A 22,810-nucleotide genomic window follows, 5' to 3' on the forward strand; every position below is an offset into this window, starting at 1 on the left:
ATAAAATTCATCATTATCAAACAAGAATTAGTGGCACAAGTCAGTGCTTCTTAAAACAGAAAACACTATAGCAATGACTTTATTAAGTTTTAGTCACCCTGAAATAGTGACCCTTGCAGCAAAAATGTTAATATAGGTTGTAGCATGATAATCCTTTGGACAGCAAACATCCCACATTGAAAAGTCACTTCAACACAACCTCATGACAATTCCCACATCAAAACAGTACTTTATTTTGCAATTTTGTCTCTTTACTCCCACAAAAAGATCTTTCAGCTGTCAAGTATACAAGGCGAATAAATGCTTCTCAGTTAGCAAGCTGGGTGCATTTGGTGAAGCCTCCACAATACACCTGTACATATATCAGCTGGATTCCAAGCCTGTAGTTGAAAACTTGGTTTCCAAGACCTTGTGTAGCTCACTAAAGTCTACACTACTAGGTTAGCTTATTAATTCTGCATCTTCCAGGGCTGATCAATGTGTCAACCTGAACACAGACCAAGTATTATAACTGAACATGGCAAAAAGGTTCACTCTACTAACTTCACATCATTATTTGATGTCAAACAATGAGGCAAATCCCAACAAGTATATACAAAAACCACCTTTGCTTTTACAAAAGACTTTGTTTCCCATACTGATTAATTCAGGCAGCTAACTCATTGGTTTATGTAACTTTATTGAAGAAAATAAAATCAATTACTAGGAGAGCTATTAGTTGATCATTCATCCATTGACAACTTGCATCATTTTTTCAGTGCTATATTAAACTGCTGTGGAAGATAGATTAACTAATAGCTCCAAGCATCCTAACAAAATTTAAATGAGAATTACAAAAATGTTCCGAGACCCTATTTTGGAATACAAGGGATGTTGGACTTCCAATCTCCATTCTCTGTAGAACAAGAACTGGTCATTCCTTTATTGACATGCATAAGATACATCACGTGTTCTGTTCTGATGATGCTACAAGTTCTGTACCAATTCTCCAGCCATACCAGTTATGAGCACAAGTATGTCATGAAACCTCAGTCTCTAACACTGGAAGGTTTTAAAACAAGATGGATGATGCTACAGCAATGCTATTTCCTGTGATGTGAGCAAACTGAACATCCATCTCCCCTCCCTTTGGGTGATATCTTCAGAAGAACTGTTAGAGCAGTGAGGAATGATTTCAATCTCATAACCAGGTTAGAGTGAAGACATTGGCCACAACACACATGCTCCATTTAAAGAATTCTGAATCTTGGGCAATTGTTCTTGTATAACTACTTTACAAATTCTAAAAAGCAGTTATTGTCCAAAGCTGGAAGAGCTAAAGTCTTCTCAGATGAGCATGTGCATGAATGGATAGAGGTAAATTAAAAAAAAAAAAAAGATGAGGTCTGATAGGGGAGCAGCCGGATAAGAAAATCAAAAAAGAACAGTAATTTAAAGTTTATTCCAGCTATAATGCAGGTTATTCTGACTTAAGGTAGCATCACATGGCATACTTCTGAGTCCATTCCCGAGATATTCTGTTGTACCTGGAAAAGGAAATAAAATGCTTTTTAAAAAATTTAAATCTTTTAAAAATATTATATATACTATACATATAAACATATATATCAGAAAAAACAGAGCCAGCAACAAAAATGTAACACATCACAAAGTTCTGTGCTGGCCTTTGACTGTAATTAAGATTTGATCTGATATTACATAGTCTTTGTAGTGACTCATGAACATAATCAATTATACTAACTTTGCAAAATATTTAATGTATTCCAATGAAATCTGGAAAAAATAGTTTCTAAAACAGAAATATATAAGTCAATAACAGGAACACCCCAAATCATTTTGAAAATGGTTACCAATGACGAAAATCTACTTGGCTTTCTGGAAATGTGAACAACATCAAATGGTCATGTAAAAAAAGCCATATTCTCTTTAAATTTTTTAATAAATTCAAATTTTTAAAAATTAACTAAAATCTACTTAGCTTTCTTAGAACATAATATTCAAAATTTTAGGATAACTTGAATAATTCATTCTAAAAATCAAGACAATTTAAAGTCTTGCTTTTTGAATGAGATTACTCAATTTATTTGATTAAAAGTTTTAAAGAGAATATAAAAACTAGGAAATCGTAATTCTAGATGTGCAATATCTCTATAATTTCCTATGATTCAAAACAATACTAACTGGTATCAACTCAAAAATTCACTTGGACATTTGTACAGCATTAATAAGAGTATGAACCATCAACATAATATTTTTGCCACTATTTTTAAAGTTTTGCAGTGGATTCTGGACAAAGCACACTTGCCAATTTTAATATAGTATATAAAAGTACACAGTATTGCATATTAGAAATCACATAAAAGTATAAAACAGATATTTTTTTCTAGCAAAACTTCACACAAACAAACCCTTAGATACTAAATATAGCCAGCCTCTCGCATAAGCAGGGAATGTGAGAGAACTGTGCAGAACTCCACTGAAATCAATTCAATGCTAATTTACATGCTCTGTTATTATGTTAGTGTCTACCTAAACATGCCTATAGGCTTTTTTACTTCTAAATTTAATCTGCTAAATAATTTAAATTATAAGTAGTCACTTTTGTGCTGAATAGGGCCCAAAACACTTACCAGCTAAGTGCATTTTTCCAGAACCAAAAAATATTTACAAAACTTTTAAATATTTGACTATACTCATCTAGTCATGCAGATAGGCTTCCCACGCTGAATATAAATCAAGCAGTTAAAACTTTGTATTTCAGTAACTTGAACAATCTTTTGTTAGTTAATCCAGTGCCTTAAGCATGCTGCACTCAAGTGCTGAAGTCCCCACATCATTAATGCACCATGAAGTGCAGTCTTACCCTACAGCATAGCGTATTTCTCTGTCCACTCTCTTGCTAACCTATTGTACCTAATTAGATAAGTATATTTAGTAACAGACAAGCCAATACAGCCCTATTAAATTTATCTGGACAAATATCATTGCAAACACAAAGCAGACCTAATAGATAATTTTGATGTAGTTTACTTCGAAACAGAAATATTGAAATTTATCAAAGCAGCGCACAACTTTTGTGCCACCCAACTCAAAACTATTCCCAGAGTGTCCTCATTTATAAATTGTCCGTAGCAATTTTAAACTTGAAAGTAATTTTGTACTGTATAAAAATTCTATTCTAGCATGTTATTGAAGCCTTCTAGATTAAAAAACACACAAATATTTCACCCAATTCTGTTTTAAACAGCAGCAATTATTCAACTGATCTCCTGCCACATTTCAGCACTGTATCATTTTTTTCCAAATTATACTTGGAAAGTTATACTTACTTGTCTCTGTCTGTTTTATAGATGCGTGCAATCTCTGGCACTAGGGGATCATCTGGATTTGGATCACATAACAGTGAACAAATGGATAAGAGAACTGAAACAAATAGAAGAAAGCAATAGAAAATTGTAAATAGTTCAAAGAACAAGTTATTTACTTCTGCATGTACAAGAACATAAAGTCCAATTTATTTTACTTCAAAAAAACTGTATTTTTTTAAATAAAAACAGCTTAACTTGGTCACCAGAAACTTTATACTTACGTTTGTTTGGCTATGCTCCTATATAACCCTGCACCATACTATTCTGAATATTCTAATAAACCAAATTGTTTGAATTCATATGGTTCACTGCTCTGTGTGCCAAATCAAGATTCTTTTTTTTTCTTTGTCTTTGCTTCTTGATAATGTTAAAGCCGTGTAGGTCTAAAAAATAAAATTCCTTTGCCTAGCAAGAAGCCACTCAGCTTCTCTTTAATGACCGAGCCTTAATCTTTATCTCTGTTCTGTTTCAACAGGGACTGGTTGTTTTTAACATCAGTGAGAACATGGAACAATTGTCAGGCACCCTTGAAAACAAACGCCGCCACCAGCCCCCCCCCCCCCCCCCCCCCCCCCCCCCCCCCCCGGCCGCCGGCTCCGCCCACCCCCCCCCCCCCCCCCCCCCCCCCCCCCCCCCCCCCCCCCCCCCCCCCCCCCCCCCCCCCAATCACCTGAATTGTATAAAATTAATAACAATAATGATGATGTGATAGGGAAGTGAAACTACAAAAAGCACAGCGACCTCACTGTGAGACTGCACAGTTCAAGCATCAACTGAAGCTAAATATCTTGAATTGAATTCCACTTTGTTCATATTATTCTTTTCCTGTTAATATTTTTGGGATTTTTTTTTCTGAAAAAATGGAGAGAAATCTGTGGGACAACTGCATGGCTTGGGAAAATACTGGTGGGTAATTGCCTCAAACTAACAGTCAAATATCATGCTAAAATGGAAAGAAAGTAAGACAAATTCTACTACATATAGTACTAGGGATGTGCAAAATTTGTCAATGTAGGAAAAGATCATTCTGGAAAATTCAAAAACAAATCCTTTCAAACCATATTCCAGGGGCAATTCAGAATTACTGAAATGAATTATTCAATCTAGAAGCAGGGTCATTCCATGGGTGGTCCAAATCCAAAACATAGCTCTTTCAACCAGAATACTTTGAATCATTTCAATGTGCTAACCTGCCCTTGGAATGACATGGTCTGGGAGGAAACAAAATATTCAGGAGTTCTCTAGAATATTCTGTTCCTGGAATGACAAATTTTGTACAATCTAAATATAAAGCACACACATTCAAGCTGCTTTTTGTCAATTAAAAAAAATCAGCTAATATCAACATTCCTCCAAATGCACTTACCTTTAGAAATAGTTAAAGCAGGAGACCACTGTGACCTTAGAATGTCAAGACAAATGCTGCCATTACTGTTAATATTTGGATGATAAATTCGTGTTGTAAATGCAACCTAAAAAATTGAGATCAATCTGCAATCAATATACAGATCCTTTTCAGATTAAAATGCTAGTTCTCAATATTTAGAATATACACAATTCTGCTTAACAATATCAAAGAGTCTCTTGTTAAACTTCATATAAACTTAATTTTTAATATATATAGCTTGAAATATAATTCTACAAGTGTAATAGTTACTAGGTATGTAAGTTCAATTGTATAAAATCCTATTTTTCTAATTAAGAAAAACCACTCTGTCAGTTTCTTCAGAAATATATTCAGGGTTAGTGTAAAACCTAACACATGCTATATCACATCACCTTTCTCTAGGTTTGGTACCTGAAGCTGCATGAGCAGGGGGGGAGCTATTTAGTTCTGGGGGAAGTATCAAAATAAAACTCTTTTAATTTTTATTATTTAGAAATATGTATCAAAACTCCCAGAACTATTTTTACAATGTTTTATTATTTTCAGGCTGGTAAGAAAAATTCACAATGACAGACTCAGAATATAGAAGTGTCAGTAGTCTAAACAGTGAAAAATGGCTATTGTTTTTAAAAATATATAATACATTGTAATAATACATTGTATATGACAGCCCAAATATCCGTATTTAGCTTTATAAAGTTTGTCACTACTCTATATTTTAATGGCCTGAAAGCATATTCAGTGATTGCAGTTACAATCATAAAGCAAATTTAAGGAATTCTGTAATTATTTGAATGTAGTAGATCTATAACCCAAAGGTAAATCAGTGTTGAGATCTGAAGAATCTATTTTTTTATACCTTTGGCAAGCCAAAATTCTTTAGCAATGGTCACAGTTACCTATCCGTACAGAGATTCAATGTTTGAAATTACGTTTCCATTTTTACTGACCTTAGGTGGCTTGAAAGGGTAGTCTGTAGGGAAATGAATTGTCAGAAAGAAAACACCGCCTTGATATGGACTGTCGTTCTGACAAAGAAGAAAATTCAGAAGTTAAAAATTTATGTAGGAACTACGGTTTAGGAGACACTGAAGAACCATAGTAGCTAACTAAAAATAAAACTACCTGCAGCAAAATGACTCATATGCTAGCTAACACTTAAAAAACACCCTTTGACAACATTAAGAATGGGATGCACATAATGACAGGCTGACTTCAACATTTCCTTCTGCATAGAGAGTCCTGGAAATTTTCAAGCATATAGCTACATGTTATGACACAGTAGAGAAGACAACAATGACATTGGACTGCCTTTGCTGCCATCAATATTTTTTCCTGAATATTAAATCTAGCCAACAGATCAGTTTCATCTGTAATATTACATTGATTCATAGGTTATAACACAGTTTATTTTATCACTGATGTGCAAACTTGCTGTAAGGAATAAACTCTGACTTAAATAAAAAGTATGATATACATGAAGCCCCCAAAGAAACCATTATAGTTTTTCACACGTACAGTGTTACATAAAGGATTTCCATGAAAAAATCATGATATTAGCACATTTTAAAGAATACACAATGAGAAATACAGTAGTCCAATGAAAACGTGCCAAAACCTGTAAACTTTATATCACATATAAGAACATAACAATAAGGTGTTTCTGGAATAACTTTTGAATAGTTGACTTTAAAATGAATGTTAATAAAACTGCAGTACTTACAGGACCCATAATTGTAGCTTGCCAATGAAACACTGAATGAGAGTAAGAAAGGAAGAGAAAAAGGAAGAACTGTTATTTAAATGTTTTTCTCCCCGCCCCCGAAAAAAACCCCAAACCATATTGGTTTACAAGAACCCGTTTAAAAGAACCAGTATTTATTATTAATAACTTACTGTCATCTCCAACAGGGCCTGCAGAACACTGAGCTGGTGGGTCACGAGCCAAGTCACTAAGTTCCTGAAATAAAAACAATACTGTCAGAGAATTACGTATTTCTGTCCCTTGCCCCTCCAAAACATCAAGTCAGACAAATGCTTTTGTGCACCAGTTATTAAAAGAAATAAAACTTGATCTCACATCAAAAAACTAGTTATATGTATAACAATGGAACTATAAATATTGAAAGCATTGTGAAATGGTCCAAACACTGCAAACATTTTCCGCCCATGAAATCTGAAACACTTTTCCTTGCTGAAACACTTTTGTACACCCAAGCCATGGTAAGTTCTATAGTGCAACCATTCTAGATATAGTGCAAAGAGAAACAGTAGCACTGTTTTCCACCTAATTTTACTTTAGGCACTTATTGGGGAACTAGGCTCTATACTACAAGTAAAAAGGAACTACATTTTAATTTAGTTTTCAAGCAATCTTGAAACCTAGGAAAATTTATACTTTCTCACAGAAAACTTTCCTTGTCTTTCAAGAATGTCAACCTTGGCCTGAAATATATTTTAAATTCTGTGGCCCTGTCTTGGAATTCTTGAATGAATTAGAACTTTTCTAATAGCTGAGGCAGTGTACTGTGGAATATTAAAATATTAAAACCTATGATGGTTGAGGAAAGGAAATTTTGACACTAAAAAGCGGGGAGGCAAGTAAAAGCAGTCCAAAATTGGAAGGCTATGTCATTAATTATTAATGATCTGAATTCTTAAGAGAGAAATAATCAAAAACAGAAATAATGTTTACTAGTTCCTATGCACCGGCAAATACAAAGAATAAACAGCATCTAAATGCTGCAAGTCATGTACAGGGAGCCCTCACTTACAATGGCAATTGGAACCAGAATTTCTGCTGCTGAGCAATGTGGTCATAAAGCATAATCATCCCACAATTATTAGGTGAGGCGAATTCTCATCAGCTTCCCATAACCGAAGTCAGTGGGCAAGCTGACAGAGAAGACTGTAAGTGATGATCACGGGGCATTTTAACTGATTATAAGTACAAGCGCCCAGACTGTGATCAAATGACCACATGGGTGTGTATGCCAGCAAGAACTCTGAAGACCATTGTAACCATTGTATTTCCAATAGTTGTAAATCAAAGTCTATTTGTGAAACTTTTAAAAACGAAAGTAAAAGGCAACCATGGATGGAGTCTACACATGGTTGAGAAGTAAATATAGTAGACAAGTCAAAATAACATTCCTAAAGCCATAGCAGTTAGTATACATTCAATACATCAAAAGTCAGGCTTCATTGAAAATTACATAAATTATATTAAATGTTCAAACTGTTGGCAATTTTCTTCTAAATACTTATATATTTGACACATGATCTCTGAACATGTCTAAGTACAATAATATTTTCCCTAAAATATTAATAAAACATTTTGTAATTGGCCTATGATCTTTGATCTTTATACAACCTGTAGTCCAGCTGGGAAGTCCTATTAGAGTGATAATCCACAAAAATTATGCAACGTTTTAAAATTTTGTTTTGCTTTAAACAAACTAATCCAGACAGGCTGACCATCAGCACACCTCCATAGAACAACTAATCAAGTTCAAATCAGCACTTGGTCATGATAACCAAAACTAGGCACAGAGCTGTCTGCATATTCAATATCTCTCTCCATGTTATAATAATTTTAATGAAATTGAAAAAATACATTTCCTCTTGCAATGTTTATCTAATGTATAACTCAAGATTCAACAATAACTTTGTTGATTTCAAAAATTGCCTAAGAGCTCTGTACAAAAATGGTTTTCGTTGATTCTTTTAAGAATTGAAGACACATTTCATAGCCCGAAGCTTTGAGATAATCTGAACTTTATACCTAGCAGAAAGCAGATATGCAGTATTCCTTTCACTGAATCTTAAGCCTCCAATTAAGCAGATTTAACATCTTCAGCCTAAAGTCAGATAATCCTCTCCCATCACTTGCTTTTTACTAACATCTTGATTAAGAGGTTTTAAAAGTCTACCTCTAATACTGTTCATTTGTAGTAATCTTAATCCTTGACCATGGAGTTCAGAATTTGTATTGATCACATGGTTCTATGAGGAAATGCTATTTTTTAAATATCTGAATGAACAAATATTTATTAATTTCCATGCCTACACTAAGATATAGGCTGAATTCCCAATGTGGGATTTGTCAACATGTATTTTGACACTTACCAAACTTTGACCCACTTATTTTAAATTAAAATAATTTTCATGAAGTAGAAAACTGGCATACTGCAAAGCTTCATCATCATCCTTATTTAAAAGGAGATCCTTGTGTCCAATCAGCATTCCTAAAAATACTCCAGAAGCAATCATAACAGCTCAGAAGATAAAAGATGGGGAAGCACAAAAACTGGACCTGCTCTTCCCCTGATTGAGAAGTTTGCTGGATCTGGCTTCTCATCTGTCCCAGTGTCTTAGCAAACTGTTCTTCCAAAGCAAGATGCCTTCTCAGAGAAATCCTGAGCTCAGATTTAGATGTCTTTATGCGGGCCAAGGCCTTGGCCCTGATCTTTCTGCAGCCTCTCTTCTTGCTGAATGACCTCTTTATCTTCTTCTCTTCCTCATTGGGGTCTGAAAACCTTGTACTTCTTCCAGGCCAGTGAGGCCCAACTGGGCCACTTCGCTCTCCATTTTGCTAACAGGACTGACACAGGAGGTGCTGGGAGCTTCCCCTCTGAGAGTGCCGCCTGTTGCATGGGCAAGGTGAGCAGATTTTAGCTCAAAATAAAATGGCCGACCACCCTTCAAGATGGCCACCTGCCACGTGCGCCAGCCCTGGGATAGCCTTGACACCTCGCTTGCTCCTTAGGCTCTTACCAGGCCCCGAGCGATCAAATGGTCAGCTAGCAAACAGCTGAGAACTGGTGATACTGGAGCTCTGAAAATCAGCTATGCAGTGACTCGAAAATCAGTTGTGGAGAGGCAGCTTGTCGTTCTCCGGAAACTGTGTGGGAAGTTCAGCTGAACGCTCCCTGTGGCCACAGCTTCCCAGAATGGCAGTGCCAAAGCCTCGACACTGCAGGAGAGCTCGTGGCACAGATCAACCAGAGCCCCAGGAGCTGTGTAGAAGCTGTTTTTGTGCTTCTTCTGATGTTTTTGCTATTTTTTAAAACTTTAAACTTCTTCCAGAGACACTAGCTCATAGACCAGAAGCTGAGTCAAAAGCTGAGGAGCCAGCTAGGGACTGGCTTTTTATATAGTGGCAGACTCAGCTCTATGATGTCAGAGGGAGTAGTCATACCCATTCCTGGACTCTCGTCACAGTGTGGATGAGAATGACACAGGGGAGAGAGGATGGTTTTGTGTGAGGGGCAGTTGCATGCACGCGTAGTTCATTTGTGTGAATGGGATGTGAGTGCTGGTGCCAATTGCTTGTGTGAGTGGCCAGTCACATGGCCCAGTTGCAAATACATCGTGATCCTATAGTGGGGATCCCTGTCCTGGAGTAAATGCTGTAAGCCTTACTCACCAACCATTGCTCATCAATGCATATTAAGTCAATTTCTTCCCGGTGTATAAAATAAATAGAATTTATAATCTTAGAAACATGCAACATATTAAATATGTTCTGAGAAAATTTCAATGCCTTATCTTACTATCATCATTCCCTACTTAAACATTAGGAATATACAAATGTGTAACAGCCCATCTTAATTCAATACTGAGTCCCTTAATAAATGAGTTACAGGTAGACATCGACTTATGACTAATTACTTAGTGATTGTTGCAAGTTATGATCAACCTGAAAAAGGAGACTTCCACAAAGAAAAGTGAGTCAACCTATTTTCAAAGCACCAGAAGGCAAGACAAGAAACAATGGAAGGAAACAAATCAAGGAGAGAAGCAACCTAGAACTAAGGAGAAATTTCCAAACAGTGAGAACAATTAATCAGTGGAACAGATTGCTTCCAAAAGCTGTGGGTGCTTCATCATTGGAGACTTTTAAGAACAGACTGGACCATTAGTTGTCTGGATTGGTATAAAGTCTCCTGCTTGAGTAGGGGGTTGGACTAGAAGACCTCCAAGGTCCTTTCCAACTCTTACTCTGTAACTCTGACTCAGATTAGAAGTTCTGATGGTCAGACTCTCCCCACAGTCACATGACCAAGCTTTAGATGTTTGACAACACAGATGCATTTATGCCGGTTTGCAGCATTCCATGGTTATGTGATATTTTACATTACTTTATAGAAAATCAGCACTTCCAGTTTTTAACAAAACGGTGTCCATAAGTGAAACATTGATTCACTTAGTGACAGTGGCATTTGCTTTAAGACTGCAGTAAAATTGGGTTGACCACACAACTGACCTGTATTACAATCATCACATTATAGGACTGTAATGGACAGGCTTCATTATAGTATGTCAAAAATTGCCTGTATCTGCAATGCCTTTGAATAGAAGACGGGATACATCACTTTTACACGCACTGTTCACTCGCAACTGGTATTTGGAGAAATGATCCCATCAGCAAAGAGGTAGCATTCACTCTTCAAGACTTTTCAACAGCCCCCCCATGAAATTATCTAAATTCCTTTTAAAGACAGCCAAATTAGTGGCCGTTATTTCTCTTTGCAGTAATGGAATTCCATAGCTTAATCAAAGGTATGAATAAGTTTCCTTTTCATCACTTTTACTTAGGGGTAATATATCCATCATTATCCTACTTGACCTCTCAATGACTTTTGATACTATCAATCTCGGTATTCTTTGGGCTGGGTCAGAGGGTTGGGGGGTGGCATTATGGTGTTGCACTGGTTTACCTCTTTCTTTCAGAGTCAATTCAAATAGTGATGATCGGAGAAAAGAGGCCTTATACCAATGCCTGGAGGCTGTGTGGATTTAGATAAAGGACGACAGGCTTCACCTGAACTCTGGAAAAACTGAGTGCTCTATTTTGGGAGGGGGGGGGGGCATGGATTTATAGATTATACCATCTTTAGTGTGGGAGGGGGTTGCACTATTCCAGGCAGACCCAGTACACAATCTAGGTACACAACTCCTGATTAAGGAGCAGATTAGTGTCATGGCAACTGGTAGGAGGACCTTTGCACAACTTTATCTTATGCATCAGATTCCTAAATCAGACTGCCTACAGTTGTTCATGTCCTAGTCATCTCCAGATTGAGTTTCTATAATCTATATGGCTTATCCTTGAAGAATATCTGCAAGCTGAATTTGGTGATTCTCTTGCAGACGTTTCATTACCAAATTAGGCAACATCATCAGTGTACTCTTAAGTTGTTTTTATATTTGTATTGCTGTTTTTTATATCTTCATTTTTTATCTGTTCTTCAACACTGCCCAGAATCACCTTAGATCGGGTGGATTTAGTTTACTTTATTGTCATTGCACCTCGTACAACGAAATCAAACACCATCCTCAGTGCACATCATGACCATGACCATGAAAATAAACACAAACATACATCCTTCACCCTTCACACATTGAACCGGAAACCGCCGACATCACACCAACACTGCACTATACAGCAGAATTCAAAAGAGCTACTTTCAGCTGTTTTTCAGCCTATTTGTCCTTGATTTTATTAGTTTTGAACTTTCTTAAGGCAACGGGAGTTATAAAGCTCTTCCAAAGAGGGGAGAGGGCAACCAATGATCTTTTGGGCAATGACATTAACCCTCCGGAGTGCTTTCCTATCTGCCACCGTGCAATTGGCAAACCATACAGAGGTGCAGTATGTTAAAATGCTCTCGATTGTGCAGTGGTCACCAGCAGGATGGCTATATATATGTTTGATAAAACACAGGTGCTCTAAACTAGCGGTCAGGCCGCAGAGAAATCTCACCCCCAGAGCACCCCCCCAAAAGCAATTAATCCAGGCTGTGCAGAAACACAAGGCTGTGCCGCCCAGTCACTCCTTACCAGGCAAATTTGCCTGCTAAATTGCTATTTTTCCTTTTTCCAACCATCAGCTGTTCTGCTGTGCCGGGAGATTTAGATTAGCTAGGAAGCAGGAAATGGTTGCATTTCTTGCTTTCTACCTAGTCTTTAGATCTTCCGCGCACAGCCGAACCTCCCTTAGGACTGAAGGCTCTATTATTCAGTGCAGACTCACAGAAAGCAAATTTTATGTGACAGACTCAGGCAGCCAATGGCAGATAGATAGATCACTGAATGATTCTGTGAGCAACTTAATCTATCTGCCTGCTTTGCCTGATTTTGGGTAAAAGTTGCTCTTTTTTCAATAAAATGGGCGTTGGTTCTTACCTGATACGCCTCTTCTCGTGGAACTGCGTAGAGCATCCAGAGAGAGAGTGGGAGGTGCTTCAGTCCTTCCTTCTCACAGGCTGAGTTATAATTGAAGAACGCTCCTCCTTCCTCCACGTGGCTCCTCCATGCGTTCTCCCAGTTTCACGAAGACGAGAGGACAACCACAATCCTCTAACTGAACTAGTAAACAACTCAAGTATATACAATAACGATCATTGGCGAAAAACAGAATTCCCTACCAGACGGACCAAGAAGGGTGGGGCTGGATGCTCACGCAGTTCCACGAGAAGAGGCGTATCAGGTAAGAACCAACGCCATTCTCCGTAGAACTGCTGCGAGCATCCAGAGAGTGGGACATACCAAAGCATGTTTGTCCTACGGGCGGGACTCCGTCTGGATCGGAATCTCCTTAGGATCCCCAACCACTTGCTGTAGGACTCGCCTGCCAAAGGGACGCTTCAGCCGAAGCGAAAGTGTCAATCTTATAGTGGCGTATGAAAGGTGACGGAGAGGCCCAAGTGGCCGCCCGGCAAATGTCAAGAAGCGAGGCTTGAGTAGCCCAAGCTATTGATGTAGCTGCGCTCCTGGTGGAATGAGCCGTTATCCCACTGGGGATTGGAAGAGCTTGAACTGAATAGGCCTTGGAAATGGTCGCCTAATCCACCGGCCTACCGTGGATGGTGGTACCTTTTGACCCAGCGTTTTAGGCTGAAATGACAAAAACAGGGACTCCGATCTCCTGATGGATTGCGTGTGACATATGTAAATACGCAACGCCCTTCGAACATCGAGGTGTGCCATTGCCTCTCCCTATCATGCAGAGGCTTTGGACAAAAATTAGGTAGGACCAACTCCTGCGTCCTGTGAAAAGCAGAATTGATTTTTGGTAAAAAGGAGGGGTCTGGTCTCAAGACAACTCGATCAGAATGAAAAATGCACAAGTCCTTTCTCACGGATAGAGCTGCAATTTCAGATATCCTTCTAGCTGAGGTGATCGCTACAAGAAAGACCACCTTAAAGGTGAGAAACTGGAGTGGTACCTCCCTGAGAGGTTCAAAGGGAGGCCTAGTCAAGGCCAGGAGAACTTTGTTAAGGTCCCATGTTGGATATCTATGCACTACCGGCGGCGCAAATTAGAAGCCCCTTTTAAAAAGGCCTTAATGCGAGGGTGGTGGGAAGAGAGCTGAAGGAGCCGCCAGCCACCACCATTGAGAGGGCCGCGACCTGTCTTCTCAACGTGTTGGGAGAGAGACCTTCATTTAGCCATCCTGTAAAAAGGCTAGAATTTGTGCTATAGAAGGAGAGCGAGGATTGACAGAGGATTTTTCGGCACCACTTAACGAAGCTGTTCCAAGTTGAATCATAAATTCGAGTAGTGGAAGGCCTCCTGGCAGCAGAATGGTATCTATGACCTGGGTAGACAAGCCTTCTTCAATCATCGCTTCCCGCTCAACCTCCAGACGGCTAGCTGCAGCCACTGTGGTTCTGGATGAAGCAGAGGTCCCTGTGACAGGGAGATCTGGTCAGCGGGATCCTCCACGGCGGAACCACCGATAGACCGTGAAGATCCGCAAACCACGGCCTCCTGGGCCAATATGGGGCCACTAGTAGGATCTCCGCCTCTCGAACAGCAACTTCCGAATTACCCTGGGGATCAGCGGAAGCGGAGGGAAGGCGTACAGGAGGCCGGGAGGCCACGGGCAACGCAGGGCGTCGTGGTTCTCTGCCCCGTGGGAAGGGAACCGAGAGAAGAACCTTGGTGTCTGCGTGTTGAGCGCGCAGGCAAAGAGGTCTACCAGAGGAGACCCGAACCTGTCTGCTGCTTCCCTGAACAATCATGGATGCAGGCGCCACTCTTCTGGGTCCAACGTGGCCCTGCTCAGCCAGTCTGCCTGGACGTTGGAGACCCCGGAAATGTGCTCTGCCCTGATGGAGGAAAGATGCGTCTCTGCCCACCGACAGAGTCGTTCGGCTTCTCTCATGAGGATGATGGAGTGGGTGCCTCCCTGACGGTTGATATGGGCTTTGGTGGTGGTGTTGTCCGTAAGGACCAGGATGTGGTGCCTTCTCACCTGAGGAGCGAAAGCTCGCAGGGCTAGGTATACCGCATGAAGCTCCAACCAGTTGATGTTGTGTCGTCGTTCGAAGGAGACCAAACTCCCTGGGCTGACAGAGACTGCAGATGGGCCCCCATCCGGAAGGCTTGCGTCTGTCGTAAGAGTGACCCTTTGGGGCTCCTTGAATAGATGACCTCTGTTGGTAGAAGGTCGAGTCCACCAAAGAAGGGATGAGAGAACCCTTGGAGGTATCCTTACCACTCGACTTGATGTGCTCCTTCCCGAGCGCTGGTACGGCAGAAGGAACCACTGCAAGGATCTGGAATGCAAACGAGCCCATGGGATAATAGAAATGCAGGAAACAAGTTTCCCCAGAAGCTTGGATAAACTGAGCAAGGACGCTTTACCAGTTCGCCTGATAGTCCGGATAGCAGTATGAATACTATGAAGCCTCTCCTGGGAGAGGAAGACCTTACCCTTAACAGAGTCAATTACAGCTCCTAGGTGAGCTATGCGGGTGGAAGGGCTAAGTTGGCTCTTCTCCCAATTCACTAAAAACCCGTGATCTTGTAGCACTGAAAGGGTAACACTAGTATCCTCTCGGCCTGCTGTCGGGAAGGGGATACGATAAGGATATCGTCGAGGTAACAATGGATGCGGATGGGAACTTGTCTAAGATGGGCCGCCAGAGCTGCCAGCACCTTCGTGAAAGACCTCGGGGCTGAAACAAGGCCGAAAGGGAGGGCCACATACTGGAAATGTTGGTTATTATAACAGAATCTCAAATACTTTGAGTATGAGGGATGAATGGGAATATGGAGGTATGCTCCGACAGGTCAACTGACGTGAGCCAGTCCCCTTCCCTGATACCCTGTAAAATAGACTGTAGAGTCTGCATCTTGAACTTCTGGCGCCTGACAAAGCGATTAAGTCGCTTGAGATCTAAAATAGGTCTCCAACCCCCTGAATGTTTAGGCACCAAGAACAAGAGAGAATAAAAACCTCTTCCTCGTTGAGAGGATGGGACAGGTTGGATGGCCCTAATGTCAGCCAGATGTTTAATGGCGGAATCCATAAGAGCCCGCTTTGTAGGATCCCTAGAGACAGGTGAAATCCTGAAATGTTCAGGGGGGAGAGGAATTGTAGAACGAGTCCAAAGCGCACGGAACTCCTCACCCAGGCATCCAGTGGACCTCTCCCAGAGGTCTGCAAAATGCCTGAGACGACCGCCTATGGGGAGAAGGTCTGAGGCCCTATCTGGGCCGGGCGGGAGGCCCCTGTGACCGGAGCCTCTAAAGGGTCTCCTAAAGCTGCCTCCTCTTCGCTCCTGTCTCCTGTATCACTTCGGTCGTGGTAGGATGACCCGGCGACGGGAACCCTGGAATCTAGGGAGAATGACGACTGGTATGGGGGCGAAGGAGCCCCTCCCGAAGGGCTGGGACCCTCTAGACTCCTGCCTGCGAAAAGGCGAAGGAAGAAACTTCTTCTTATTTCGAGTTTCCAAAAGCAAGGGTTCAAAGGGCAGGCCCGAACAGCTTCCCTTCTGCCAAGGGGCTGAAGCCAACTTGGATTTATTTTTAACATCGGCCTGCCAATGCCGAAGCCAAAGTAATCTCCTAGCTGTAACATGGGAGGAGATGGCCCGTGAAGCGAACTTAACCGAATGAAAGGTGGCATCAGCCGCGAACTCCGCCACTGCTGTGATTTTTGCAATATCCTGATGGGCCCTGGTATTAGTGGGGATATGCTGCTTGAGCTGCCTGAGCCACTTGATGGAGGAACGGGTGAAAAGGAGGCGGCCGTGGCCGACCTGATGGCCCAGGCATCGGACTGGTGAGCTCGCCGAAGAGCCATCTCCGCCCGCTTGTTCTCTGGCTTCAGCGCTCCAACGCATCCGTAGGGTTGGAAGAGGAGGTCAGCCTCACAATTGGATCGTCTACCTCCGGGGTGTCTAACATAGAAGAGAATGCTGGGTCCAGATTAAACATCCTCTTATCCTGACTAGAGGGGCGGGTGTAGGACCCACCGAGGCCAACTGCCTCGCAACCAAGTCTGAGAAGATTGGGGGCCGGAATAACTTCTGCTTCCACAATCGGTTGCCTGAACATGAGGTCATCTGGATCCTCCGAAGTCGATGGCGGTGGATCAGAAGGAGATTGAGAGGCCAGGCCTGAGCTATTCTTAGCCTTAAATAATAAGGACTTAAATAACTGGGGTTTAAAGAGGCCCACAACCGTCGGTTGTTCGGGAGAAATGCCCTCGTCCTCTGACATTTCCCCCTCCATAGGGTCCCCGAGAAGGAAATCAGAATACTGCGAGGACCCCTCTCAGAGCCTTCCTCCTCCCGAAGGGCTCAAAGCCCATTTCCTCCTGTTCCTGCGAGACCTCCTGAGGCTCCTCCCTCCTGGGGATGGGGCATCCGTATGAGAAGGTACCTGACCCTGCTGGGCGCCTGCCCGGAGAGAGATCGACCAGATAAAGATTCAACGTCGGAAGTCCTCCTCGAGAACCAGGTCTGGATAGCTGCTGCATTCCATCAGCTATACCCTGACGGATAGCAAATTGCATCCATTCCCTGATACTATCAGGGATGATGGTTGATGCGGCTCCTCAGGGCGAAGACCTGCAGCGGTTGGCGTGAAGGTCGCCTCTGGAGTACGGGATGGCTGGCGGCCCGGGTGGATGTACTGCACCTGGAGGGGGAAGAACGACTCGGCAGGGGAGGGGGATGGGCAGAGGTAGAAGGTGGGGTAGTTATAGTGTGCAGTTCTTTAGATCGTTTACTGAACTCCTTTTCCAGAGCTTTGTGACGCCTTAAGGCGCCCTTTTGGGAAGCACTGGAGGAGTCCTTGTCCCTCTTACGAAGATAGTGCGTCTTCGATTTGGCCTTCAGGGAAGAGCCAGTTGGATTGTTCTCTGCCATGGTATCAAGGAAAAAAACCTTACAACAAATATGGCGGTTGGCACGCCTAGGAGTTCGGCTTACAAACGCAAACCGGTTTTCCCAAATCAGATTACGTCCCCCTTTGAATAAAAATTTTTTTTTATTATTTGTTATTTTTTATTTTATTTATTTATTTATTTATTTATTTATTTATTTATTTGAATTTGTTTTTAAAACACCAAGTACTAAAAAACACAAGGAGAAAACTATCCAAAAATATCTACACAAAAGCTTGCTGGAATATATTATAAAATAACTAATAATAATAATTTCTTTTCTCCTTTTTTTTTTTTTTTTAAGGGCGGGCCCAAGGACAGGGCCAAATAGGCACAAGGAGAAAATAATAATAAAATTTATTAAATACAAATCCAAATGAGCCGAATGAACGCAGAGGCCAAAAAATAAGGGAAGCAAAATAAGTATAATAGGTAGGCCTCTTTAGGCAGCCTCCCAACACAATGGGAAGTACGTGCCGCGCCTCTGAACAAGCTGATTGATACAGACAGAAAAAGCCAACAAGAAAAAAACCTCTAAAGGAAAGACAGCAGGGCCGAACCACAGTGTCCTCCAATAAAAAGGGGCTCCACGCGGCCTGACGGTCCCGCTTAGAGGCCTCAATCCACACAGCTTAAATCCAAAAACAAAAATTACACACAGCCAGGAAAAAATATTATTTAAAATAAAACAAAATGGCGCCGCCACGAGGCGGTTCCAAAATGGCCGCCCGGCACGACGCGAGGCAATCAGAGGCGCACCAGCCCTATTCGCTTACCAGGCAATCAGGAACAACGAAAAGCCAGGGCTGGGAGAGGAAGCGTTGCTTCCTCTAAAGCGTTCTAGGGGGGAATGATAATAGTGCAATAAATCAAGGCACGGAGACAAGCGGCTGGATAAAGGCACGCTCGGAAATGCAGAGAAAGAGAAGAGGGGTGGGGGCGAGTAAAGCTCCGAGCCCTTAAACCCCTTCCTACAGGCAAAAAACGCCTCACCAATTAAATTTAAGAGCACACTATCAACGCAGGGACAAGGAGGAAAGGAATAAAGGCAAACCTGAACACTTAGAAGCAAAAACTCTGAAAACGGCCAAGGAACAAGAGATCGCTGCCTGCTTTCTCGAAGGCTGAGTGAAAAACTGGGAGAACGCATGGAGGAGCCACGTGGAGGAAGGAGGAGCGTTCTTCAATTATAACTCAGCCTGTGAGAAGGAAGGACTGAAGCACCTCCCACTCTCTCTCTGGATGCTCGCAGCAGTTCTACGGAGAAAAATCAATATTTACATACATGGTGTGTTGTGAGTTAATTTTGTGAGTTTGCTTGCTAGCAAATTTTATGTGACAGACTGAGCTAGACAATGGCAGATAGATCTCTGAATGAATCTGTGATTCTATGAGCAACTCAATCTGCCTGCCTGCTTTGCCTGATTTTGGGTAAAAGTTGCTATTTTTTTTATAAAAAAATTCAATATTTATATAAATATTTATAATATTTACATACAAGCCATGCCCAGTCAGCCACATGACCACCAAGCCACACCCACAAATTAGGCGATGTCCACAGAACTGGTTAGTGGTCCCTGAGGTCCAAAAGGTTGGTGACCCCTGCTCTAAACCTATGACTACCAAACATTTTTATGAGAATGTTATGAAAGTCTTTTAAAAAATCCAAGCTCTCCTTGACAACCTCAAAAAAGCTCTTGGTTTGTGAAGTGAAATTTACCAATTTATCATTCAATGTAGTTAAAGTAATGGCCAACAAACCAGGAGACTGTTAGCAATAGCACTAATAAACGCTTCTTGGTGCTTTGCAGGGGGGGGGCCCCCCCCGGCTCGGGCGGGCCCCCCCCCCCCCCGGGCGGGCGCGGGGGGCAGGTAGCTGGCGACTGTTTAACCATCACTTCCGTGACGTCACGAGTATTCCCCCCCAGCGTTTTGGCGGCCCTTTTGGGAAATGGCTTTACCGAAAGTCTCACCCTCGCCGCTCATCTTTTGAAAAAATTGCTTTTTACCAAAAAGATGGCCCCCCCCCCCCTTCCCCGCCCTGCGGTCTGGACTGCGGTTAGCCCTGCTTTACAGCACTCTATGGGCAGTTTACAATGTCACCATATTGCCACCAACAATTTGGGTCCCCATTTTACCAGCCTCAGAAGAATGGAAGGCTGAATCAACCTTGAGCCAGTCTGGATCAAATTTCTGACTGTGGGCAGAGTTAGCTTGTAATAATGCATTGTAACCACTGCACCATCACGCAGTGTTAGTTCTACTCTTGCATGAAAGCCAGTTGGGTAACTTTGGGTCAGATGCACTTTCCCAGCCCAACCTACCTCACAGGATTATTTGGGGGAGAGGAAACAAGAGAAATTATTATGTTCACCATTTAGTTACATATGAAATATTAAAGGTGGTGGTTGGGATAAAAAAAATACTTCTTTCTCCTTTAGTGTTATCAGCTTTTTTTTTTTTGGACAAATGGTAGAAATTCTAGTAAAACAAATATGCTGACAAGTCTTTCATTCTTAGAAATCTTCCAGGGCTCCTTTTTAAATAAGTAGTAAACCATCTTATATCATTTGATGACCCTAATTTGACTTAATATGTCAACATTTATTGCAATGCAAAGGATTCCCCCCCCCCTCAAATTAACTCAGTCTTTAATTTAGCACTTATTATCATTATTCACAAAAAGAGTTTCAAACCTGTACTTTGACAGGCATTATGTACTTAAAATTACTACTAATTTCAACTACTAAAAATATCTAGAGTAGTCAATTTCTTCAATAAAGGCTATGGAGGCTCACATTTAACGGGATGTAGCATAGAGTTACCCAAGACCAGGCAACATCATCAGTGCACTGATAGGTGCCAAGCTCCAATTTATAATATAAATTTTAAAAAGCATACAATGTTATTCTTCTTACAGAGGCTCATGTTATGGATTGACAGTTATTGTTTGTAAGCAGAAGTGTCAGGAGTGAAAAAAAACTAAAGAAGTTTAGGAAACTGGACAATTCTAACTACAAGGATAGGAAACTGTGTAATTCAACTGCCACAAAGTTTTTTGTATGTGGTATTTTTTGTAAACTCTGTTGAAGCAGTTTAGTAAATTTTCAAATAAAACACAAAGTTAAAATAACGGGAAGAAAAATTTGTCTCTCATTCACACAGGAATGAAAAATGGGCTTACAATAGGTGCATCCTGAATATAGATAGCACTGTATCTGTAAAGGCAAGTCAGCCAGTAATTGCAAACAATAATTCATCACAACTACAAGCAATCTATGTCAAGAACTTGTGCAACAGCTATCCAGATGGAAGTCCAAGACACTAACAACAAACCTTTCCTCTTTCTCTCTAATATTCAAACTTACAACAGTCTTTGTAATCATACAGAAAGAAAGAACACAGGATAGTCAGGTACACAGGAATATCATGAGGTAAATTAAACAAAGCACCCAGAAGAAAAAGGCAGGGAAAAAGGAAAATGCCCCCTTTATACTTACGACAACCAATCATAGCCTAGATTACCTCATGCATGAGTCAGCACTAACTAATCAACTACAGCGGTGTGTTCTGGCCGATTGTACACTTTACTGTCCCAGCTACTAAATTCAATTTTTATTATTGCCTCAAGTTATTGTGAACATATTTGCAACAGTTATTGAATCATAAAAACTAGCTATCATGTTCAAAGGCAGACTAGTGCTTCATACACATATATTTAAAAGATGCTAACCCCAACAGTGGTTTCTGAAAGGCAAGAAAAATTATCAGCAGAAACAAAAACAGTGTTTACTAATGGAGTTTGAAGAACTGTGTCACAGATACCAGGACCCAAATATATTTTCAAAATGCTTTGGATCTCATGCAAGCACACCATCTTCTACTATTCATTAAAAGAGCCCAAATTTTTCAGACTCCCTTACAAGCCTGTAAAAAAAAATGCTGCTTTAATAGCCACTTTAACTTTAATGATGAAGCTGGAAAACATGAGATTGTTTTAATGAGTAGCAAAATGTGCTCTACTTGTGGTCATGCAAGATCCAAAGCATATTTCAACACTTGCACAGACCTATCAAAAAGTCTTAAGTCCAAGTTATATTTTTGCAGAAAATTGAGACTATAGCATTATCATAAAGATTGTTTGAGAACAAAATTACCAGTTAGCCAACTCTGACTTTGTTTAAGAAACATAAGCCATGTTATCTAATTCTACCCCTAACCTTTAGTATATAGTTTTTGAATAAATAACACTGCCATTTCTAGGATATCTGAGTATTCTTAAAGACTGTTAGGTTTTCTGTCATTTCTTCGTAATGATAAAATTAAACAGACTGGATAAAACAATAAGATTAAATAGACTGGATTAAATAGACTGGAAGGATCTCCTGCCATTCTGAATTATTATGCACAGCAAAACAAAACTAGAGCATAGTAACTCTTACCAGAAGGCTAGGGTAATGAAAAGTCATTTTACATAATTAAATGAAGACTGTGAAAATGTTCTGCTGAGGAACTCACTTTACTCACTCCAGGTTTTAACTATCAAGGAATAATATTTGACAATTGCTTCCAGATCCTGCATCTTGATGGAACTATATGATGTGAGTATTTTCTTTATGGCAATTACAAATGGTTATAAACTACTTCAGTAATAGAGACAAAAAATCTTAAGCTATTTTGGCAGTTCTTTCTCAATAGTCATTACAGGGAACATACCAAGAATGACTACCGTATATACTCGAGTATAAGTCAACCCGAATATAAGCCGAGGCACTCAAGTATATACAGTACTTCTACTACTACAATATTGAGAAAAACTGGGGGTATAATACATCACAACACACTTTGGCACTTATTCTATGAAT

At 40.8% G+C, this 22,810-nt stretch overlaps 1 protein-coding gene across 6 annotated transcripts in view; it reads right to left on the minus strand.

The window, feature by feature from the left end:
- Positions 1 to 209: 209 nt before the first annotated feature.
- The window catches only part of UBE2D3 (ubiquitin conjugating enzyme E2 D3), a 32,305-nt gene continuing 9,704 nt past the window's right edge, over positions 210 to 22,810 (minus strand). For 3 of the 6 annotated variants that reach the window (XM_087962911.1, XM_087962908.1, XM_087962907.1), the window contains 7 exons: positions 6,652 to 6,715; positions 6,479 to 6,510; positions 5,706 to 5,783; positions 4,735 to 4,840; positions 3,330 to 3,423; positions 2,864 to 2,913; positions 210 to 1,526 (listed from right to left, as the gene is read on the minus strand). In XM_087962911.1, coding sequence (XP_087819037.1) covers positions 2,865 to 2,913; positions 3,330 to 3,423; positions 4,735 to 4,840; positions 5,706 to 5,783; positions 6,479 to 6,510; position 6,652 — 360 coding nt within the window. In that variant the 5' untranslated portion in view covers positions 6,653 to 6,715 and the 3' untranslated portion in view covers positions 210 to 1,526; position 2,864. The remainder of the gene's footprint in view (positions 1,527 to 2,863; positions 2,914 to 3,329; positions 3,424 to 4,734; positions 4,841 to 5,705; positions 5,784 to 6,478; positions 6,511 to 6,651; positions 6,716 to 22,810) is intronic. The other 3 variants (XM_087962912.1, XM_087962910.1, XM_087962909.1) reach the window with 1 other exon arrangement.

The sequence above is a fragment of the Notechis scutatus genome, chromosome 4 (assembly GCF_049901735.1).
Source record: "Notechis scutatus isolate UNSWTSFEM ecotype Mainland chromosome 4, rNotScu1.2, whole genome shotgun sequence".
Classification (NCBI taxonomy): Eukaryota; Metazoa; Chordata; class Lepidosauria; order Squamata; family Elapidae; genus Notechis; species Notechis scutatus.